The sequence below is a fragment of the Aotus nancymaae genome, unplaced genomic scaffold (assembly GCF_030222135.1).
Source record: "Aotus nancymaae isolate 86718 unplaced genomic scaffold, 86718_ANA_hifiasm-v0.15.2.pri h1tg000002l, whole genome shotgun sequence".
Classification (NCBI taxonomy): domain Eukaryota; kingdom Metazoa; phylum Chordata; class Mammalia; order Primates; family Aotidae; genus Aotus; species Aotus nancymaae.
Genome location: NW_026988413.1, coordinates 26648794 through 26669793, shown reverse-complemented (window position 1 = coordinate 26669793; position 21000 = coordinate 26648794). Strand labels below are relative to the sequence as shown.

At 39.7% G+C, this 21000-nt stretch overlaps 1 protein-coding gene across 6 annotated transcripts in view; it reads right to left on the bottom strand.

Moving 5' to 3' along the window:
* Nucleotides 1-21000, bottom strand: part of CEP41 (centrosomal protein 41) — a 51145-nt gene that overhangs the window by 21540 nt on the left and 8605 nt on the right. For 3 of the 6 annotated variants that reach the window (XM_012474054.2, XM_012474056.3, XM_012474057.3), the window contains exons 2-3: nt 13385-13448; nt 2270-2317 (exon numbers count right to left, since the gene is read on the bottom strand). In XM_012474054.2, coding sequence (XP_012329477.1) covers nt 2270-2317; nt 13385-13448 — 112 coding nt within the window. Of the gene's footprint in view, nt 1-2269; nt 2318-3354; nt 3630-12058; nt 12159-13384; nt 13449-21000 lie in introns of those variants that run through there. The other 3 variants (XM_064373484.1, XM_012474060.2, XM_012474061.2) reach the window with 3 other exon arrangements.

Below are 21000 nucleotides of genomic sequence, written 5' to 3'. Positions count from 1 at the left end.
GCCCCCTACATATTTGAACCTGAACTCTACGTACCTGGTTCTGGTTTAGAAGGGCAGCCATCAGTAGGACTTTCTGACATTATTACTCAGAGATAAAAGATCAAACTAGACGTTTTATGGTAAGTTTAAATTTTTCTAAAAAGGATGACTTGGAAGGCTCTGTCAGTCTGTCCTTGCAAGAGTGAACAGAGCTTTAAGAATGGAGCTTCTGCTACTGTGTCTTCTCCCAAACTCTGTGTTGAAGACAAATAATCCTAGTTTCAGATATGTTATCAAGGTTTGCTTCTCCAGTAAGTCTCGGATCTAAGTCTGTCTCTCTCGAGTTACTGGAAGGACAGAGACCTGACTATCTAGGATGTTTCACAATGGGTCCAACTAGTGTCATCTAACCACCAGAAACCAAGAATGGGCTTTGTAAATTGTCAATAGACACAGAGTGTCTATTTTCTCCAGGTAGAGTGGAAAGAATATTCAGATTACAAAGGATTTCTGCATTTTCAGGGCTCTGTTGAAACGTGTTATTAGCAAAGGGAAGTTGGGCTCACAGTGGAAGACGAATCAAAGGAAGTAACAGAACAAGGTCTGTGGTTTCACAGAAAGAAATGGCATCTAAGGTAATCTGAGTAAAGTGATGGGTCTAGGGTATCATGAAACAAAGGAATATTCTCCTCCCTTTCAACCCCAAAGAATGATTACAACAGAAAATGGTGAAAGAAAAAGGAAATATCTTCCAAAATGTAGATGTCAAATGAGAATCTAAAGCAATTCTGTCAGGGAATCAGCACAAAGTGTGTGAAATGGGGTAACAGGAACCTCCTGCTCTACTAAAAGGAAGCCCTCCACTCCTACAGAGGGACGGGGAAGCAAGCATTTTCAAGGCTCTATTCCAAGGGTATTTCTTCTGGGAGGTCACCTCCACATGAGGTTTAGATATTAAAGAAACCACATTGTACTTTGAAGAAATATTTTAAGTGAGGTTCTGGCAACCTGGGTGGAATGGGACCTTTTTATGGGACAAATTTCTAGTGAGGACATGTGAACTCGCACTCAGCTGCAAATGGATGAGAGGTGACAGAGACAACAAACCCAAAAAGAAGCAGGCCAGCTGGATTCTGCCTGCCTTGGATGAGTTAAGGATGGCAACAATGAACTGAAGGTGAGTAAATGAGATCTTTCTCCAGAGTTTAAAAGTATATATTTTATATAGATATTTAAAATACATATACTTACATAAAATGTTTAGAAAAAAAGAGGATACTGTGACATTACATATTTTTAAGAAGTCTGTAGCATGTTACAGCTGAACATGGCAAATGAAAACACAGCATAAAGCAGCTCCTGAGTCCACATCTATTGTTAGGGTTTCCCAATATTGCAGCAATTCAAATGGAACACTTTGATTTCAAATGAAAGGGTCTTCTGTGTAAAAAAATAAAATGTTCTGGTGTATTCTGGATGTGTAATTTTCTCTTTCAAGAAGATGTACATTACTAGAGCCAAGTCCTGAACTATGATCAATCAGAGTACCTCTTTACCACCATTAACTAAATAATCTCCCTAGCACTGGGTTCTTTTATTCAAGATATGAGCAAATTCATCTTAGAAAATAGATGTTTCTATTTCTTCCTTAATTCTGGCCTTGAAGTGTACACTTTACGTCAGTTTTAGACATAGATTGAAAAATTATGATTTTGTGCAAGGGCAATGCACTCAATGACTGGTAACATATCTTTGCAGATTTGTTTTTTAAAAGGATGTAGATGAAATATGATTTTTAATGAAAAGAAAACAGACTGCAATGAATTGATAATGCGTTTAACACTAAGTTCTCATATCCCTGTCTTCCATGAATACTCTCATTTATACATACGAGAATGTTCTGAAGAAAGATATTATTACCCCTATCTCAAATAGAGACATAATAAGACAGAAAAGATGAAATATCTTGAAGAAGGGCATGAAGACTGTAGCACAATGACACTAGAAGCTTAAATAGAGCTCATTCCACCAGATCTGACTCTACACGCCAACATCAATGTCTCCTATGGCATGGAAGTAGGGCAGAATTTAGGCCCACAGGCCACAATCTGAGGAGCTGCCCAGGATAGCACCCAGGATCTCCCACAGCCCTTGAGGTACCTGCTAGGCTTATCTGCCCATCCATAGCTCTCTGTGCCTGTCAGCTGTAGAACATGATTGTTAGTTCAGAACCAACTTATAGAATAACTATAGACTTCCATTTCCCCAAACCATTAAGAGTGTTACTTACTTTTCTTAATCTCTTCTAGCTTCTCAGTATATTTAGTCATACTGTTACCTAAAAAGAAAATAAGGATTTTAGATATACTTTAAATGGAAGAAAATGAGTACCACTGTGGAAACAGAATGGAGGAAAGATATTCCCTAAGCTTTCCTAACCTGTCCTTAGGGGATTCTGGACAGCAGCAAACTGGCCACACATAGGAAAAATCTTTTGGATAATACAGCATTATTAAAAGCTGCAGAGCTGAGGGAAATGTTTTGGTAGAATGTGTTTAAGCTGAGGTGCATACCCCCAAAACATTGAAAACTTCCAGGAGATACAGATGATCATTTTTTATCAATTTATTTTTCTTTTTGAGTCTATGTTTTTCTCCTCCTTTTATCTCCCTTGCCCCCTCAACAATCTTTTTGTGGGGAAGATATACAGAAGAGGAGCAAAAAGGAAGCAGTGTTCTTTGAATGCCTAAAATGTGCCTTTGTGATTACCTAAGCAACCCTCTCCTCTTGGCTTTGTCTTCACAGTTTCCTTCTCTCTCCTGAACTTGCTCTTCCACTATTCATGCTCACACTGCAGTCTGAACTAGACTACAGTCTACACACTAGTATTCAGCATAGATTTGATGTACTGAGAAATAACAGCAGATTCTCACCACTGTGGACAGCCCCCAGCCCTCATGTTTTATAATATGGTTTTACAATCCTAGGCACTGGCCATGGTGGTTTGGAGGTTTTCAGATTCAAAAACTCAGCCGGGAACCTTCTGGTTTCCAACGAAATTAAGCTGTCAAGCCAGGGGCTATTATTTTTTACTGAGTGTGCTTCGATTTGATTCAATTCAATGCAGCAAGCTCTTTCTGACACCTAAAAGGTATCATTCAAAATAATTTTTCATTTCTACAACAGTGCTCCTAACTTTTTAAGCCTGGAGAGGATCCAGTCAGATGCAGCCCCAACAGCAGATGAAAGAAATGCTTTCAATTAATAGCATGAACTGACATTTCAAGGACTATTATGAACTTCTCTTCTTGTTCTGAAACCCAAAATACATTTTCAAAAAACAACTTATTTCATTGGCTATTATTAAATCTTTACCATAAATTCATCATGGAATAAAAACTGCAATTGTTATTTTTTCTTTCTTTCCTTCTTTTTTTTTCTTTCTTCTCTCTCTCTTTCTTTTTCTTTCGGGAAGGCCTAAGCCTTCTCAAGAGAGACACTGAGAACCTCTCAGAAGAGGCCCAAATATCACCAGGATTAGAACCAAATACGATCTTTCCTAGGTTCTTCAGACTGCAGTTGACTTGAGATGTGATCAGATCTTCAGAGCAGAAGCCACAATTTCTTCCTGAACACACATCCCTCCTGCCCACTGCAACTCTGAACTCGGGTGTAGACTTGCTTGGTCAAAACAATGAGGGAAGACAGCAAATCAGTACACTGTTCAGCTTCCCAAGTCTTATTCTTACAGTATTTTACCCAGTAGCTTTAGGTTATATGTCCCTGAGTCACCCACAGTTGCGTGTTGCTGACGTGGCAGGTAGTTTCTTTCAGCTAGGGAAGCTTCAGGCAGTCTAGTCAGAAAATGAGGGACAAAAAGGATCACTTGATTTATCTGGTGACACGGCAAGTTAGTAACTAAGCCAGGATTCACATTTCCAACCTGTTGGAAAACACATCTTTTCCTGTTGTGTTGTTGTAAGAAAAACACAATTAATCATGAGATAAATTTGTAGGAAATGCTACTTCCTTAATAGTGAGAGGTGGGGATCATCTTACGTCGTAAATTCCCTGAGGAATGAAAAACACTAGTCAAGCTTATTTATCCAGTTTTTATTACTGAAACACTGCTTCCAAACCACAGTGGTTTCTACTAACAAAGTGTCTACATTTCATTTCTCCATTAATTATGAACATTTCAGGGTAATTACACATAACACTTTATCTTGTATCAGCCAACCCTCACCACAATGCAGAAAGGTAAGGGTAAGCCATCATGCCCACTATTTGTTTTCTCCCTAAAGGAGAAGGCTGAGAAACAAAGTATTCTGCAGAGTTATACAAATATTTGGCAAAATTCTCAACAAATCTGAGAGGACTACTGATGAGTTCTTTTCAGTATAGACATTCATTCTATCCGAGAACGGGGAAAAAAGGAGAATGGAGGATTTCTGACACTTTAATTGGACAAATGAGATAGCAGGATGGCTGACACAAAAAAATCCCTAAAAATGGTTTGAGAAAGCATGAAAAGTAGCATTTTTATCCCACTTTGTACACTGCTTAGATCTTAACTAAGATTGCAGCCTATCTTACTGCATCTAATTGCCTCTGAAAATAGTTTCTTACTACCTTTTAAAAAGATTGGAAATGAATCCATTTCATAATTCACTTATTTATAAACATGGCTTTGTTTCGTACAGAAGGAGTCTAAGACTATCCAAGAACTATTTTAAAAAAATTGAAATTACACATTACTGACAGATACATTTTCCTAGATAAAACTTTTTGATGAAAAAGAAAAAAAAAGTCAGTAGCTCCCCATTGCTTCTTAACTAAAGCTGAAACTCCTTGCTCTAGCGCTGGATGCCAACTCACTACCTCTTCAGTGTTGCCTTAATTACTTAGCTTGACAAACTCTTTAGTCTTCCATTCTCTAATGTATCACCTCGCCACATATTCATAACAGCTCACCCAGCAGGAAGTGATCTTTCCCTCCTCTGAGCTTCGATAGCACTCAGCTTATGACTCACAAGGCATTTATCACTGTACTGTCTTATCTACCTTACTAGACGGAACACTGAAGACTATTTATGGGCACGTACACACACACACGCACGCACGCATGCACAATCTTTACCCCTTCCACTGTCTAGCATAGGAGACACTAAAAAATATTTGCTGAATGAATGTCAGGTGCACTGGCTCATGCCTATAATCCTAGCACTTTGGGAGGCTGGGGAGGCAGGATTGCTTTGAGCCCTGGAGTTCCAGACCAGCCTGGACAATATAGTGAGACCTCGTCTCTATAACACACACACACACACACACACACACACACACACACACACACACACATGCAAGTTAGCCAGGCATGGTGGCACATCCCTGTACTCCCAGCTACTTGAGAGGTTGAGGTAGGAGGATCACCTGAGCCCAGGAAGGGGAGGTTGCAGTGAGCAAGATTGTGTCACGGCACTACAATGTGGGCGACAGAGTGAGACCCTATCTCAACACAAATAAACAAGCAAACAAACAAAAAAACCGGCCAGGTGTGGTAGGTCACATCTGTAATTCCAGCACTTTGGGAAGCTGAAGTGGAAGGACTGCTTGAGGCCACCCTGGCCAACACAGTGAGACCCCATCGCTATAAAAATAAATAAATAAAAAGGAAAAATATGTATTTGCTAATTAAATATACTATGGAGATCTATTATCTGAAAAATCCTTACAATGAGTTCTTTTATAATGTAAATAATCACATCCCAATTTGGTTTGAGTTTCTACACATCTGATTTTCTTTAAATTATGTACAACTTGACTTATATACAGTGTATGTTAAGTGCTACATATATGACTCATATTGCTTCACAAATCAAGCAATCTAGAAATGCAGAAGGTAGTATTTAGCTTCTACTTTGTTTACAACTAAAGTTGTGATAAAAGATACATAACAAAAGTTTATAATTAGTATCAAGAGGAAGAAACCACCCAACTATATCAATAGTGCTATGCAAAAACAGAATACAACTGATTAAATGAATGACTCATTTGTTTTGTTTTCCTATAATTTAATAACATTATTTATACTGAGCCAATGAGAAAAGCAAGCGATTTTGTGCAGCAGTAGTCTAAAGTGGATGAGATTTATAATGCACGAACTCAGTTGCTAAGAGACAACTCCATGGCTTTATTTTTCTTCAATATTTCCCTCCTTTATGGAGAAGTTCTCTTGGCTCAGAAGAGCAGAAAGCATGAAAAGAGGCACAGTGGTCCTTTGTTAACCTCAATAAGTGATATGTGTGTATAGTGCTTTCTGGTTTATAAAAGCCTTTCACATACATTTCTCTCTTTGACGTAAGAAACAGAATTAAACAACAAATAAAAATGAAGAGTACCTAGTCTATAATGAGTCTGAGTGCTTACAATCAAGGCTATTAGCAAATATCCAAGAAAAGTAAAGGCCAAAGAAAAAAAGAGGGAACGACTAGTTTGTCTAGAGAGATTAACAGGAAGGTAAATTTTTAAAAAGACAAAAATAAGGCTAAAAAAGACTGAATGGAGAAAGCCTACAGAATTTCAGAAGCTAAAGAAATTGGAAATTAGATTGAATACAGATAGAAATGAGAGGACAATGCAGCCAATGAAAGAGTGTGGGGACAAATGAAGGGAGAGCCCTGTGGTTTGGAAAGTGTCCCTTAATCAGCCTGCAGTGCTGCAAAACAGAAACCCAGAGAGGGTGCTTGAGAATATATAAGAACCCTGCAGTGGTGACTGAACAAAACGCAGCCAGGGATTTCATCAGAAGTATAATCCATTCATGGCACAGTCTGGCAGTGCTGGGGAGCTGGTAAGACACACTCAGGCACCTATGGAACAAAAGAAATATAATTCTGAGATTTCTAGCCATGGCTGCACATCAGTATTTGAGTTTGTATGAGAAGCAGAACCAGAGGTTTAAAAACAAAAAAATAATCTTTACCCAGGAAGAAGATAGCAGTCTTTGAAGAAGTCAGTAGAAAGTGATTTGGGTGAAGACAGGAGATATCAGAAAATTCTTGACTTCTTGTGATTACTCTGAATTGCCTGCTGTTTGCTAAGAAAAGATTAAAGATCCATCTATTTAGCCTAAAAATGAGAAATGCTCACTCACTCCTGTACCTATTTCCAATGCTCTGATTGCAGAGCTTAAAAACATACCACAGGTAGAAATGCTGTCCTCTTATTTGGACTATAAGGTCCCTTTTCTCTCTTTTTTTTTGTTTTTTTTTTTTTGAGACAGTCTTACTGTTTCGCCAGGCTGGAGTACAGTGGTGCAATCTCAGCTCACTGTAATCTCTGCCTCCCGCCTTCTGGGTTCAAGCGATTCTCCTGCCTCAGCCTCCTGAGTAGCTGGGACTACAGGCACGCGCCACCACACCTGGCTAATTTTTGTATTTTAGTAAAGACAGGATTTCACCACGCTGGCCAGGATGGTCTCGATCTCCTGACTTTGTGATTCACTGGCCTTGGCCTCCCAAAGTGCTGGGATTACAGGCATGAGCCACCATGCCCGGATTGTTTTCTTAACTCCTCACCCTTTTCACCTCATGACACACATACAATGATAACATGTAGATAAAATGCTGGGTTTGGGTTGCTCTAGGCCCTGCTGCCTACCCAAAGGGCTGTAGGGATCTGTATCTTGGCACATAATGCATAGGCTGCTGCACACTAGGTAGAAAATATTTTCTGAATACACAGCGCAGTAAGTCACAAAAATGCACAGAATCACAAGCAATAAAATAAAAATCTTTCCCCTAAATTGACTTTAGAATAATTTCTAAATTTGAAACAACAACAAAAAAAATCAAACACTAGAATAAGATTTCTCTCCCACACTGACTTTAAAATACTTTGAGTTTTAAGCAATGAAACACACTTTGGTCCTTCTAAAAGCTTTGTAAGACTAGTTTGGGAGACTTCTGCTTCCAGAAAGATGGGTAGATGTACTTAGCTACTCCTCCAGCTAAGTAAAAGAAAACCCTTGACAACCCACAGAATGGGAGAAAATATTTGCAAATCGTATTTCTGACAAGACTCTAGTATCCAGAATACATAAAATAACTCTTTTGTGTGTGTGTGTGTGTGGAGATGTAGCCTCTCTCTGTCACCCAGGCTAGAGTGCAGTGGCGTGATCTTGGATCTCCGCCTCCTAGGTTCAAACAATTCTCCTGCCTCAGCCTCCTGAGTAGCTGGGACTACAGATGCATGCCACCAAGTCTGGCTAATTTTTTGTATTTTAATAGAGACGGGGTTTCACCATGTTGCCCAGGCTGGTCTTGAACTCCTGAGCTCAGGCAATCCACCCGCCTCAGTCTCCCAAAGTGCTGGGATTATAGGCGTGAGCCACCGCTCCCGCCCAAAAGAACTCTTATAACTCAACAAATAAGAAGAAAAATAACCCAACGTAAATATAGGCAAATGATTTGAATAGACATTTCTTCATAGGAGATATATAAATGCCAAAAAGCACAGGAAAAGGTGCTCAAACATTATTAGTCATTAGGAACATGCAAATCAAAGCCATAATAAGATACCACTTCATGCCCACAAAGATGGGTATAATGAAAATGATGGATAATAACAAGCATTAGTGATGATGTGGAGAAAATAGAGCCCTCCTACATCGCTGCTGGGAATGTGTGAAGTGGTGTAGCTGCTGTGGAAACAGTTTGGCAGTTGCTCAAAAAATAGTTATCATATGAAAAGCAGTTACCATATGAAAAGCAATTCAGGTCCTAGGTATATGCTCAAGAGAATTAAAAACACATGTTCACACAAAACTTTGTGCACTGATGTTCTTAGCAGCACTATGTCCACTAACTGGAAACAACCCAAATGTCCATCAACTGATGAGTAGGTAAACAAAACGTGGAATAGCTATGCAACAGAAGATTATTTGGCAATAAAAAGGAATGAAGAATTGACACATGCTACAACATAGATGAATCTTGAAAACATTACACTAAGTGAAAGAAGCCAGACGTAAAAAGCTACATTTCATGCATCTACATGAAATGTTCAGAAGAACCAAATCCATAGATACAGAAAGTAGACTAGTGGTTACTCAATGCAGTAAATATGTCATTTCTCCCTAAATTGATAAACAGTCTTAATGCAACTCCTGTCAAAATCACAGCATTTAAAAAGTAAATGTAAATATGATTATTCTAAAATTGATATGGAAAGGCAAGGGAATTAGAATAGTTCGAATAGCTAAAATACTTGTATAAAGAAAAAGCAAGGCTGGGCACTGTGGCTCATGCCTGTAATTTCAACACTTTAGGAGGCTGAGGTGGGTGGATCACTTGAGGTCAGGAGTTCATGACTAGCCTGCCCAACATGGTAGAACCCCGTCTCTATCAAAAAATAAAAAAGTATTAGCCAAGCATGATGGTACCCGCCTGTGGTCCCTGCTAGTTGGGAGGCTGAGGTGGGAGAATTGCTTGAGCCTGGGAAGCAGAGGTTGCAGTGAGCCAAGAATGCACCACTGCACCCCAGCCTGGGTGACAGAGTAAGACCCTGTCTCAAAAAAAAAAAAGAAAGAAAGAAAAATAGAAAAAAAAGTGGGCATAGTCTAACCAATTTTAAGTATCTAATTTACTATACAGCTATAGTAATAAAGCCTATGGTATCAGCAGAAGACAGACACATGGATCATGGGATCAGAATAGAGAAACCAGAAATAGACCCATATAAATATGCCCAACTGATTTTTGACAAAGGTGAGCACAAAATTAAATGGAGAGAAGGTAACCTTTTAAACAAATGGCACCAGACCAATTGAATATCCATAAGCAAAAACAGTCTTAATGTGAGTCATACCACTTACATATAAAAATTACCTCAAAATTTATCATGGACTTAAATATAACACTATAAAACTTTTATAAAAACAATTATGATAGAAAAAAAAAATCATTGGGATCCAGGCCAGGAAAAGACTTTTTAGACTTGATAACAAAATCATGATCCATAAAAGGAAAAGTGGGTAAAATGGACCTCATCAAAATTAAAAACTTTTGTTCTTCAAAAGACCCTGTTAGGTGGATGAAAAGGCAAGTTACGGACTAGGAAAATATATTTGCAAACCATATATTTGACAAAGGACCAGTAGCTAGAATGTGTAAAGAACTCTCAAAATTCAACAGTAAAAAAGCAAACAAATTAGAACATAGACAAACGATATGAACAGGTATTTCACCAAGGATATACAGAAAACAAGCAAGTGAAAATATGTTCACCACTGCCACAGGGAAATGCAAATTAAAACTGCAATGGGTACTGGGCAAGGTGGCTTATGCCTGTAATCCCAGCCAAGGCAGGTGGATCACTTGAGGCAGGAGTTTGAGACCAACCTGGCCAACATGACAAAACCCCGTCTCTACTAAAAATAGAAAAATTAGCCAGGCATGGTGGAGCGCACCTGTAATTCCAGCTGCTCACAAGGCTAAGACAGGAGAATCCCTTGAACCTAGGAGGCAGAGGTTGCAGTGAGCAGAGATCATGCCACTGAACTTCAGCCTGGGTGATGGTGTGAGACTCTGTCTCAAAAATAAAACAAACCAAAACAAAACTGCAATGATATGCCATCATACAGGTATCAGAATGGCCAAAAAAAAAGCTGGTGACAACACCAAATGCTGACAAGGATATGGAGAAAAGGAATCATTCATCCATTGCTGATGGGAATGTAAAATGGTACAGTCGCTTTGGAAAGCAGCTTGGCATTTTCTTAAAAAACTACACAGTAAACTATGTTATGATCAGCAGTTGTACTCCTGAGCACTTACCGCAGAGAAACAAAGATTTCAGTTCAAACAAAAATACGTGCATGAGTGTTTATAGCACTTTTACTTTAATATCCAAAAAGTGGAAACAACCCCAATGTCCTTCAACAGGTGAATGGTTAAACTTGGTACATCCATATCATGGAATACCAGCCAGTAATAAAATGGAACAAGTTACTGATACATGCAACAACGTGGATGAATATCCAGAAAATTACACTAAGTAAAAAAGCCACTCCAAAAGGTTGCATACTACATGATTCCATTTATACAGCATTTGTGTAATGACAAAATAACAGCAATGTAGAACAGACTGGTGATTGCAGGGGCTAAGAAAGGGGTAGGAGTAGAAAATGGATGCACCTATAAAATGGCAACATAAGGAATCCGGAAATGTTCTGTATCTTGACCGTATGCATCAACATCAGACTGTTGTGATAGTGCATTATAGTTTTGCAAAATGTTACCTCTTTGGGAAACTGGGTAAAGGGTACGTGGAATCGCTCTGCATTGTTTACAAAATATATATGTATTTACAATTATCTTAAAATTAAAAGTTTAACAAAAAAACCAGTTTAAAAATCTCAGGATAGAAAAGGCTATATGTATTTAATATGTATTATAAAAAGCAGATATACTTTTATCTCAATACCAAAAAAATGAAATTAATCTCAGGAACCATTATTGAGTTAAATTTTGGTTAAGAATTAAAGAATTTCCTGTAATCCCAGCACTTTGGGAGGCCGAGGCGGGTGGATCACGAGGTCAAGAGATCGAGACCATCCTGGTCAACATGGTGAAACCCCGTCTCTACTAATACAAAAAATTAGCTGGGCACGGTGGCGTGTGCCTGTAATCCCAGCTACTCAGGAGGCTGAGGCAGGAGAATTGCCTGAACCCAGGAGGCGGAGATTGCGGTGAGCCGAGATCGCGCCATTGCGCTCCAGCCTGGGTAACAAGAGCAAAACTCCGGCTCAAAAAAAAAAAAAAAAAAAAAAAAAGAATTAAAGAATTAAAGAGGAAGAAGGGAGCTGTCATTAACAAATCCCAGTTTAATTTCCACGAGAAAAAAAACAAACTATGAAGGCATAGACAAATCTATATATCTGAAATAAACCTAAGCTCTTAAAGTTTTAATTATAAGAAAGCATATAGATGCCAAAAGAAATTCCTTCCTTTATAGTACTCTGTAAAATAATATCTAAACTCCTCAGAAAAAATACAGCATTTTAAATCTAGGTGCTTACCTCACAGAATCACTTACTTCAGAAGGGTGGATCACAGTTGCAATTAGGGGTTAGATGGGTAGAGATGAAGGAGTTGAGGGTTTTTGTGGCAGAAGAAGCAAGGCTGGGGGAAATGCAGGAACAGTATGGCCTAAGAAACAGTACACCAGACTTGGCACCAGATGTCCAGTATTGACTTCCTCATCCTGCATACAATCCTAGTTCTATCTCCATTACTGAACTCTGAATAAATGACAAACTCCCTGTGCCACAATTTCCTCCTCTTCTAAAACAGATAATATTTTCACCTGCCCATCAAACAGGATATTTGCAAGGATAAATACCTGTATGGCATGGAAATGTTTGAATGAAGGGTACCAAGAAATAGCATCTGCAAATGAGGTGAATTTAAAACACTGAATTTCAGTCTATTTTATATGAAGAAACACGCATAATGGAAGATAATGGTTTTTAAAGGAGACTGAAGAAAGAGAAACAAAATGAAGAAGATGATTCAAACAAAATCAACATCGTCATTTATTTTTCTCAATTGTCTTGAGGTTACTGGTGGAAAATCTGGTATTGCTAAAGGCATACAGTACCCCAATCCACTAGCAAAACCATTTTAATCACATGAATTTTCCACATCAGGGTTTAAAAGGTTGAAAAAAACCAAAAACAACCAACCAAAACCTCACAAGACTGCAAATCCACTAGGATCTGGGCAACAGTCTTTATCACAACACTGAAAAATGAGGACAGCATGGAAATAAGCAGTTCATTTTACCTGCACTGCAGCACTAATTAAATTCTGACCGGTATTTTGGTTACTCATTCAAGTCTGTCTGCCTCCACTTGAATCTAAGCTCTTTGACTAAAAAGAGACACAATTCATACTCATCTTTACATCTCTCATAGTCCATAACTTCATATATGGTCAGCATTTTGCCAACACTGCATTGAACAAATATGCATGTGTCTAATCTATTACTGCCAGTTTAAAGGAATATACCTAAGGTATTCCAAAATAGAGGCTGACCTCCTGATATTTATTTAGCTTCAGCACTGAAACTTATTGAACAATGGTTTTCATTTCTGGAATTTCACTTTCTCAGTTTATATTATTTCTTATGTGGTAAGGAATAATAAGCTAAATAATATGAATATAAATTTTTACTGATAACCTGAAAAACATCTTTCAAGGATAAATCCTGAGCCCAGAAAGACATCAGGCAAAACAGTGAGAAACGCTTAGCTGTGATTTATACTAGGCATGTTAGGTTGCTTTCTGTCAATAATTAACCACTGGATTTTTAAAAAAATTCTTATTTTCTATTCTTTACTTACCAGTGTCCAGTCTTGATTTGACATGCTGATATCTTGGGTTCTGTGGTATCCTTTTGGTCAGATACTAAAAAATAAGGAAATTCACAATTAATTGGGTTAATGTAAAGATAAGGGTGGTAAAGTCAGGAGTCGGATACTTAAAAAATGGGGGAAAAATGCTAAAATTTCTTAGAATTTAAAGATGGGGCTGGGCGTGGTAGCTCACACCTGTAATCCCAGCACTTTGAGAGGCCAAGGTGGGCAGATCACTTGAGGTCAGGAGTTCGAGGCCACCCTGGCAAGCATGGTGAAACCCCATCTCTACTAAAAATATAAAAATTAGCCAGGTGTGGTGGCATGCACCTGTAATCCCAGCTACTTGGGAGGCTGAGGCAGGAGAATTGCTTGAACCCGGGAGGCAGAGGTTGCAGTAAGCCGAGACTGCACCACTGTACTCCAGGCTGGGTGACAAGAGTGAGACTCCCGTCTAAAAGAAAAAAAGATGTAATGAGTTCCAGAGCTCCAATTGTCGTTTCAATATAGGATTGTTTTCTACAGCATTTCCATAGATGAATATATTTATCCTGTTTCTGTCAGAACACTTCCATATTTTATCAAACTCATCGCAGAGCACTACATGATGAGGAAAAAGAAAAGCTCCTCAAAAATTATTTCTTACATTGACCCCAAATCAGTCTCTCCAATTTTCATTCAGTCCACTGTTGCAACCCATTGTAAGTCATCTGCCTCTGCCTCCAGAAATCTGTTAAGATGACCAAAGGAAGTTGTCCTGACCCTCTTTCATTTCATTTTTCCTTATGATGGTTTCTAGGCCATTTCCTCGAGATTTTATCTATCTTTCCTCTGCAAGGGATGCAGACCCAAGCACAGTGCTCCAGATGTGGGCAGGCCAGGCCCCGGTGGGGCAGGCTCCCGCTGCTCCCCAGAGTCTGTGGCTCCAGGGATGGCGACCATGGCATCTGCTCTCATGGCAGCTGAGGCTTACCCAGGGCTCAGCATAAGTTTATGGTCAGCAAAAATGCATATGTCAGGTTTCCTTTGTGCTGTTGTCTGGTAGCTAACTCTTTGAATCATATTCAAAGACATTAACCCACATTAAATTACAGTGGCAATTGTGAAACCCATTCAGTGAGGAGAGGCTAACGAATAAAGGTATTATGAAATACAGCTTTCTTGCTAACGCCTTTTCTTGGCCTGCAGGTATGAAAGTCTTTTCTTCAGTAACAAGTAGCTGTGGAATATGAAATGACCGCAATGCCTTTCCAGCTTTATCTTCTGCCACCCTCCCCCATGTTCCCATGTTGAAGTTGCAGGGAATGTCTCCCTAATGCAACACATTCATCCAGGTTACCAGTCTTGGCAGATGTCTGCCTAGAATGCCTTTCCTTGACTACTCCTTGGTAAAAATGTATTTCCTCTATAAAGCTGTCCAGTACGGAGTTAGGCACTTTTTTCTTCCTGGCTCCGAGTACTCACAGCCTGCACCATTGTTTAAACCTCAGTCTTCTTCCCTAGTCTAGGATTCCCTTGAAGGCAGGGGCAATGACTTACTCATATTTGTATTCACCTAGGACCTAGTGTATGATAAGCACATTTATTGATATTCAGTCAATAAGTGAATACTGAAAATGCAGATTGTATTACAGCAACTATCTGGTTCCTTAGAAGAGAACATCGGACTTACAGAAACTGCATCCTTTGCCTTTGAAAACAGTTAACTATATAGAGCATGCTCTGTCAGGAAAATTGTGAAATAAACATTTACCTATAAAATAATTGTTCAGATGACCCACAAAGCATACAAACAACATGGGATACTTTGGTGTCTTACAAAATATCTGTTGGCCAGAGTTTTGGATTTCAGGACCAGGGAGAATTTTTTAAAACTAGGGGCACCTACAGTTATCACCTTTTAATATTGCCAAGGACATAAAAAACAAAACCAAAGCAAAAGCCTCACAACTATCTGCTATTTTAACATCTAAAAGGTAAGAAAAAAAAGTCCCAGAGTAAAAGGGTCAGTCCTTCAGTGTCATTAAAAAAATTCATGACATTGTGTTTTTCACTTCACCCCAGGCAAGTCAAATCTTTATCATGAACTCTTAGCATTGGTCCTCAGATTGTGTTTGGAACCACTAAAGCTTGTTTCTCCAAATAATCAGTCATTTGTCTATATGAGAAAGGAACTATAACGCCAATTTCAATTCCTTCCCCAGAGGAAGACAGAGCAGATTCTTGAGTGAAAACAGGAAAAAGTACAAAAACTGAAAAAGGGGACTTCGGTACAAATTCCTCAGAGAGACAGTATCATGGAAAAGTGAAACCAACAAACAAAAACCGGGAGAGTATGTGCCTGGTAAATTGAGTCAATGAATGCTATACTAGATTGCAGTTATCTTAGGCTAAGGGATTTTTTCTTTTTGCACTCTATTTTTTTTTTTAATCACTTCTATACTCTATTTTCTGTTTTTACTTTTGTTTTGTTTTTCCCACTAGTTTCCTAGCAAAGTGTCTCTTAAAAATTCCAGGCTAGCCTCTGCTGAACCAAGGGGATTTGTCCATACCTAAGCCAAAATAGCTAAGAAGTGAGGGTGTCTCTGGGGACCAGGTGTGGTGGCAGCAGAATGATGAGGGGAGAGAGTGTGGACAGCTGCATGGCTGAGCCCTTCCCGCCCCCAGTTTTCCCTTACATAGACTAATGAGAAATCCATATGCTACAGGAGAAAAATGTCGTTTCTTTTCTGTGTTCCCACTGCAGTCCAATTTCTTGTTCCTGACTTTCTAGTACCAACTGCAACGTAAAACTGTATGTGCTCCATTGCAAGCCGAGCACCATGGATTTTATGGGACTAACATACTTTTTTCTTTAGAATTCTTACTTGAGGGGGGAGGTGACTGCTTCTTGACCTACTGAACAACTGGCTTTCTTTCAATTACATAAACAGGATGGAATGGTGGAAAGTGAAGAAGCTGAAAAAAAAGCTGTTTTCAAGGAAGACTGTTGGTTCATTCAACAAAGACTTATTGAGCACCAACCACTCATTCAGTGGGCATTTACTGAGTGCCTACTAGGAGCAAGCCTCTGTGCTGAGGACAGAGAGGTAAAAAACATAGTCTTTGCCATCCAGCTTTCACTGACTGCTGGGAAGACAGACAAGTGGATAAAACAGATGCCAGGCTGCATAAGGAAGAAGAAAAAGGAAGGAGGGGGTATGACAAAAGCACATCAGATTGACACCTAATCCAGATTAAAAGAGTCAAGAACTGTTTCTTGAAGGGTCACTTCTGAGCTGAATTCTAAGGGTCGAGGAGGTTAGTCAAGCTAAAGTAGTGGGCAGGAGCTACGGGGTTTCTGGTGAGGGAAAAGCATGGCAAAAGAATGGAGACTAAAGGGAGCACCAACAGTTTTCGGCAATCTAACATTAACTGGCAGGCCTGGAACAGAGCGGTAAATACGAGTACAACCGACGCTGGAGAGGCAGCAGGGGCAGAACACCAAGAGCCTTGCGTAGATGTAAAAAAACACTTGGTTTTATCCTATAGATCAGTGGATCTCGAACAGATACCATTTTGCTCCTTGTACCCCCCAAGGACATTTGTCAATGTCTAGAGGCATTTTTGGTTGTCATAACTGGGTGGTAGGAGGTGCTACTGGCATCTTAGTGGGTAGAGGCCAGGGTTGCTGCTAAATACCCTACAATTACAGGATAGCCCCAGCACAAAGAATTAGCCAGCCCAAATGCCAATAGTGGCCAGGCTGGTGAAGATGATGAGGGGTCACTGAAGAAGTCTGAAGGAGGAGTGACAAGATTATATTTCTGTTTTAGAAAGGTGACTCTGGCAGCAATATGGAGAATATGTGTCAAGAAAGGAGGCATGAAAATCAGTTGAAAGGCTGTTGTGCTAAAAGGATCTGTAGTCCTAAGGAAGGGCCAATAAAGATGAAGAGGAAGAGACCATTTCAAGAGAAATCTTTAAAATGTTAAATCAATATAATTTAAAATTGATTCATGTAACAAGAGGAGGACAGTGATACCATTCTCCAAAAAAGGAAGTTAAGGAGGAAGCACATATTGAAAACATAACATGGTCAGGTAGAGCATGCTGAGTATGAGATATCTATGGGTTGTCCAAAATAAAAGTACCAGCTGGGCACAGTGGCTTACACCTGTGATCCCATTAATTTGGGAAGCTGAATTGGGAGTATTGCTTGAGCCCAGGAGTTCAAGACCAGCCTGGGCAACACAGGGAGACTTTTATTTCTACAAAAAAAACCAAAAAACAAAAATTAGCTGGACATGGTAGCATGTGCCTGTGGTCTCAGCCGCTCTGGAGGCTGGAGTGGGAAGATCCCTTGAGCCCAGGTCAAGGCTGCAGTGAGCCATGTTCCTGCCACTGCAATCCAGCCTGTGTGACAGAGCAACACTTGCCAAAAAAAAAAAAAAACGAAAAACAAAATGGAAGTATCTAGTTGGCTATTTGGGTCTAGAAATCAGGAGAAAGACCTGAGCTAGAGAAAATAAGATTTGGGAGTTGTCAGCATACAGGCGGCAGAGGAAGCCGTGGAAATGAATAAAATCATCCTGGGGAGACTGCAGACTGAAAAATCCCAACAATTAAGGTCAGGTAGAGGAGAGATACCTTGGATGAAACTCAGAGGAGGCCATACAAAAGTGGGTCATGAAAATTAAATCAGGGAGAAGGGAGTGGTCAACAGTGAACAATGCTGTCAAGTCAGAGAACAAGAGGTCAAGTATGAACAAGCAAACAAGAATGGAGGTCAGATAAGAGACCAAGAGAAACGTGGATTTGAATGCAGCAAACTAGGACACTGTGGACAGCTGTGGTGGAAGCAGCTATGGGAAACTGATAGGGCAGACACAAAAACAACAGGTCAAGTATATGAGAGGTGAGGGAGGAAAGAGGACAGTAGCTGTTTGATCTTTACTCTTTCCCTTAAGAGAGTTGCCAAGGAATAATCTTTGTTGTTGTTATTTTGTTTTGGAAAAAAAAAAAGAGAGAGAGAGAGAGAGAGATTTGAGGATGTATACAGGCTAATGGGCAAGATAAGAGGCTGAAAATGGTATGGAGAGCGTGGGACAGGATGAGGCCCAGAGCCCAGACAGCAGCGTCAGCTGTGGATTTATTTAAGATAAATATATAAGATAGATAGGTGGTCAGAATGGAGTTCATCTGGAGGAGGCAGGAAGTTGAGAAAGTTCATGTTTGTGGTATCATTACAGGCTCTTCGAGAACAACCAAAAATGTCAAAGACCCTTTGTGGGTTTACATAAAAAAAATAATGTCCTCTCTGTCTTCCCACCATGCCAGCTATTTTACTTCTACATGACTTTCAAGACCCAGAGCAAATTTATCTTCTGGAAAGATTCCTCTGAAGGCCTCAGTTGGAAATTTCTTCCTTGCCTGGATATTCACAGTTCTTTGTACCATTGACACTACTTACTTCCTGCACTTGGGACAGGGGCTCTATCTTGTAGATCTCTGTACCTGCTACAAGACCCTCTACTAATGAGAGAGCAGTAAGTACCTGCCAAATGAAGACCCGAGCAACATGCAGTGTGCATGCTGGTGCCACCTGGGCAGCATGAACATCGAGGGCTCTAGGAAGGAATCTCAAAGGAGACTGCACATCCACTGGGGGTGATAAGAAAGACTACATGGAAGAATGGACACTGGAGCTATGTTTTAAGGGATGACCTTCTGTGGATAAAAAAGATGGAACGGAGGAATGGAAAAGGTATTCCAAGTGGAGACATTTTTAATAGCAAAGCCACTTTAAAAGCAAGCTTAAAGAACAAATTGTTCTATTTGTGGGAGATGATTTAGCAACAACAAGAAACATAGTAATGCTGCTAACATTTGTTGAGCACTTACTATGTCATCAGGCACTCACTAAGCATTTTACCTACATTATCTCATCCCCAACAACCACTGTATGTCTTCACTCCAGCACGGGTTCTTACTATGGGGAACACTGACGGGTTTTAGGAAGTCGTGAGTCCCATGAAACTATGCAAAATTATGTATATATGTGCCTTTTTCTGGGGAAAGGGTCCTTGGTTTTAACCACATTTTCAGAGGGGATGTAACCCCAAAAGAGTTAAGAATCATTGGTATATGGAACCCCGTGATCTAAGACTGGACAGGGACAGGTAGGCTCCTACTGGAGAAGCCTGAGTATATAGACTGAGGGGTCTGGACTAGGTCCTGAAGGCAATGGAAGGTGCCAAAAACACTGAGCTGTGAGCTACAAAATCTAATCAGTACTTTGGAAGATGACTAACATATGCAAAGTAAGTCTGGGCTATGTGAATACATGGATATTGGAGAAGAAAGGGTAAAAATGAGAAGTCAAAGATGGGATTTTTCTGAAGGTGAATATTGAAAAATGAATGAGCTTTTCAAGACTTTCCATCTCTCTCAAAATAGGACTTATAAAGTTGTTCATATTTCAACTGCAGCATATGTAGTAATACATTTAAAAGATTTTTAAAAATACTATTATATATTTTGTTCAGACTGTTTCTACTTATATATAGAGGAAATCCATAAAATGAAGACAGTGGATACAAGTTTTACTACAGCCACATATAAGGCAATCTCACATTTAAAATGGGTCTTTTAAAGCAGAACTTTTTAAAATGGGATTTTTAACTTGGTCTAATTACCCTGATCTCAACACAAACCTTGGCCCGTGTTTCCAGGTGCAGCAGCCCTACTTTCTCAGCAGCTACCACCCATAGCGAATTGTATTTTTCAAGATAGACAGAAGAAAATTTTCCATCCCACTTACACTACGACGCTACACTCCTCCCACGAGGGAAGGGCTTCTGCTTCCTCTCCTGAATCTGGATGGGCCTGTGACTATGAGGGAAGCAGTGACATATGACTTTTGAGGCCAGATCATGAAAGGCAGTACAGCTTCCATCTATCTGGTTCTCTTGGGATACTTGGGGCCACCCAGTCTGTGGTATTTTGTTACAGCAGCCTATAGAACTCAGCAGCTATGCTGTGAGGAAGGCTAAGCCACATAGAAAAGGCTATTTGTAGGTGATACGGCCAACAGCCCCAGCTCAGGTCGCAGACAACAGACAGTATCAGTGGCCGAACATGTGAATGAAGCCTTCAAGATAAACTCTAGCCCTAGCTCCTGTCTGTCTGCAAAACCACGAGAAATCCCAAACCATCTAGCTGAGCCAAGTCAACTTTCAGAATCATAAAAGCTAATAATAAATGACTACTATTGTTTTAAGTCACTAAACATGGAGTGATTCATTATAAACCAATATGTAATTGGAACATAACCCCACCCTATTCCCTTCTAGCTAAGCTCCTTGAAAGAAATAAATCTATACTGGGTATTTGTACCTTACTCTTTCATCCATTGCAACGTGGCTGCTGTTCCCACATTCTACTGAGGCTCCTATGGCACTAACCAACATCAGCAATCCCTTAGCTACTGAATATAATGGACACCTTACAGTCAGTCCTTCACTTACTTTACCTTTCTATGCCATATGACACGGCTACAGATCCTCATCTTTTTCAGTTTCCACTTCCTTGGTTTCAGTGACATCTTTCTCCCCTGATTCTCC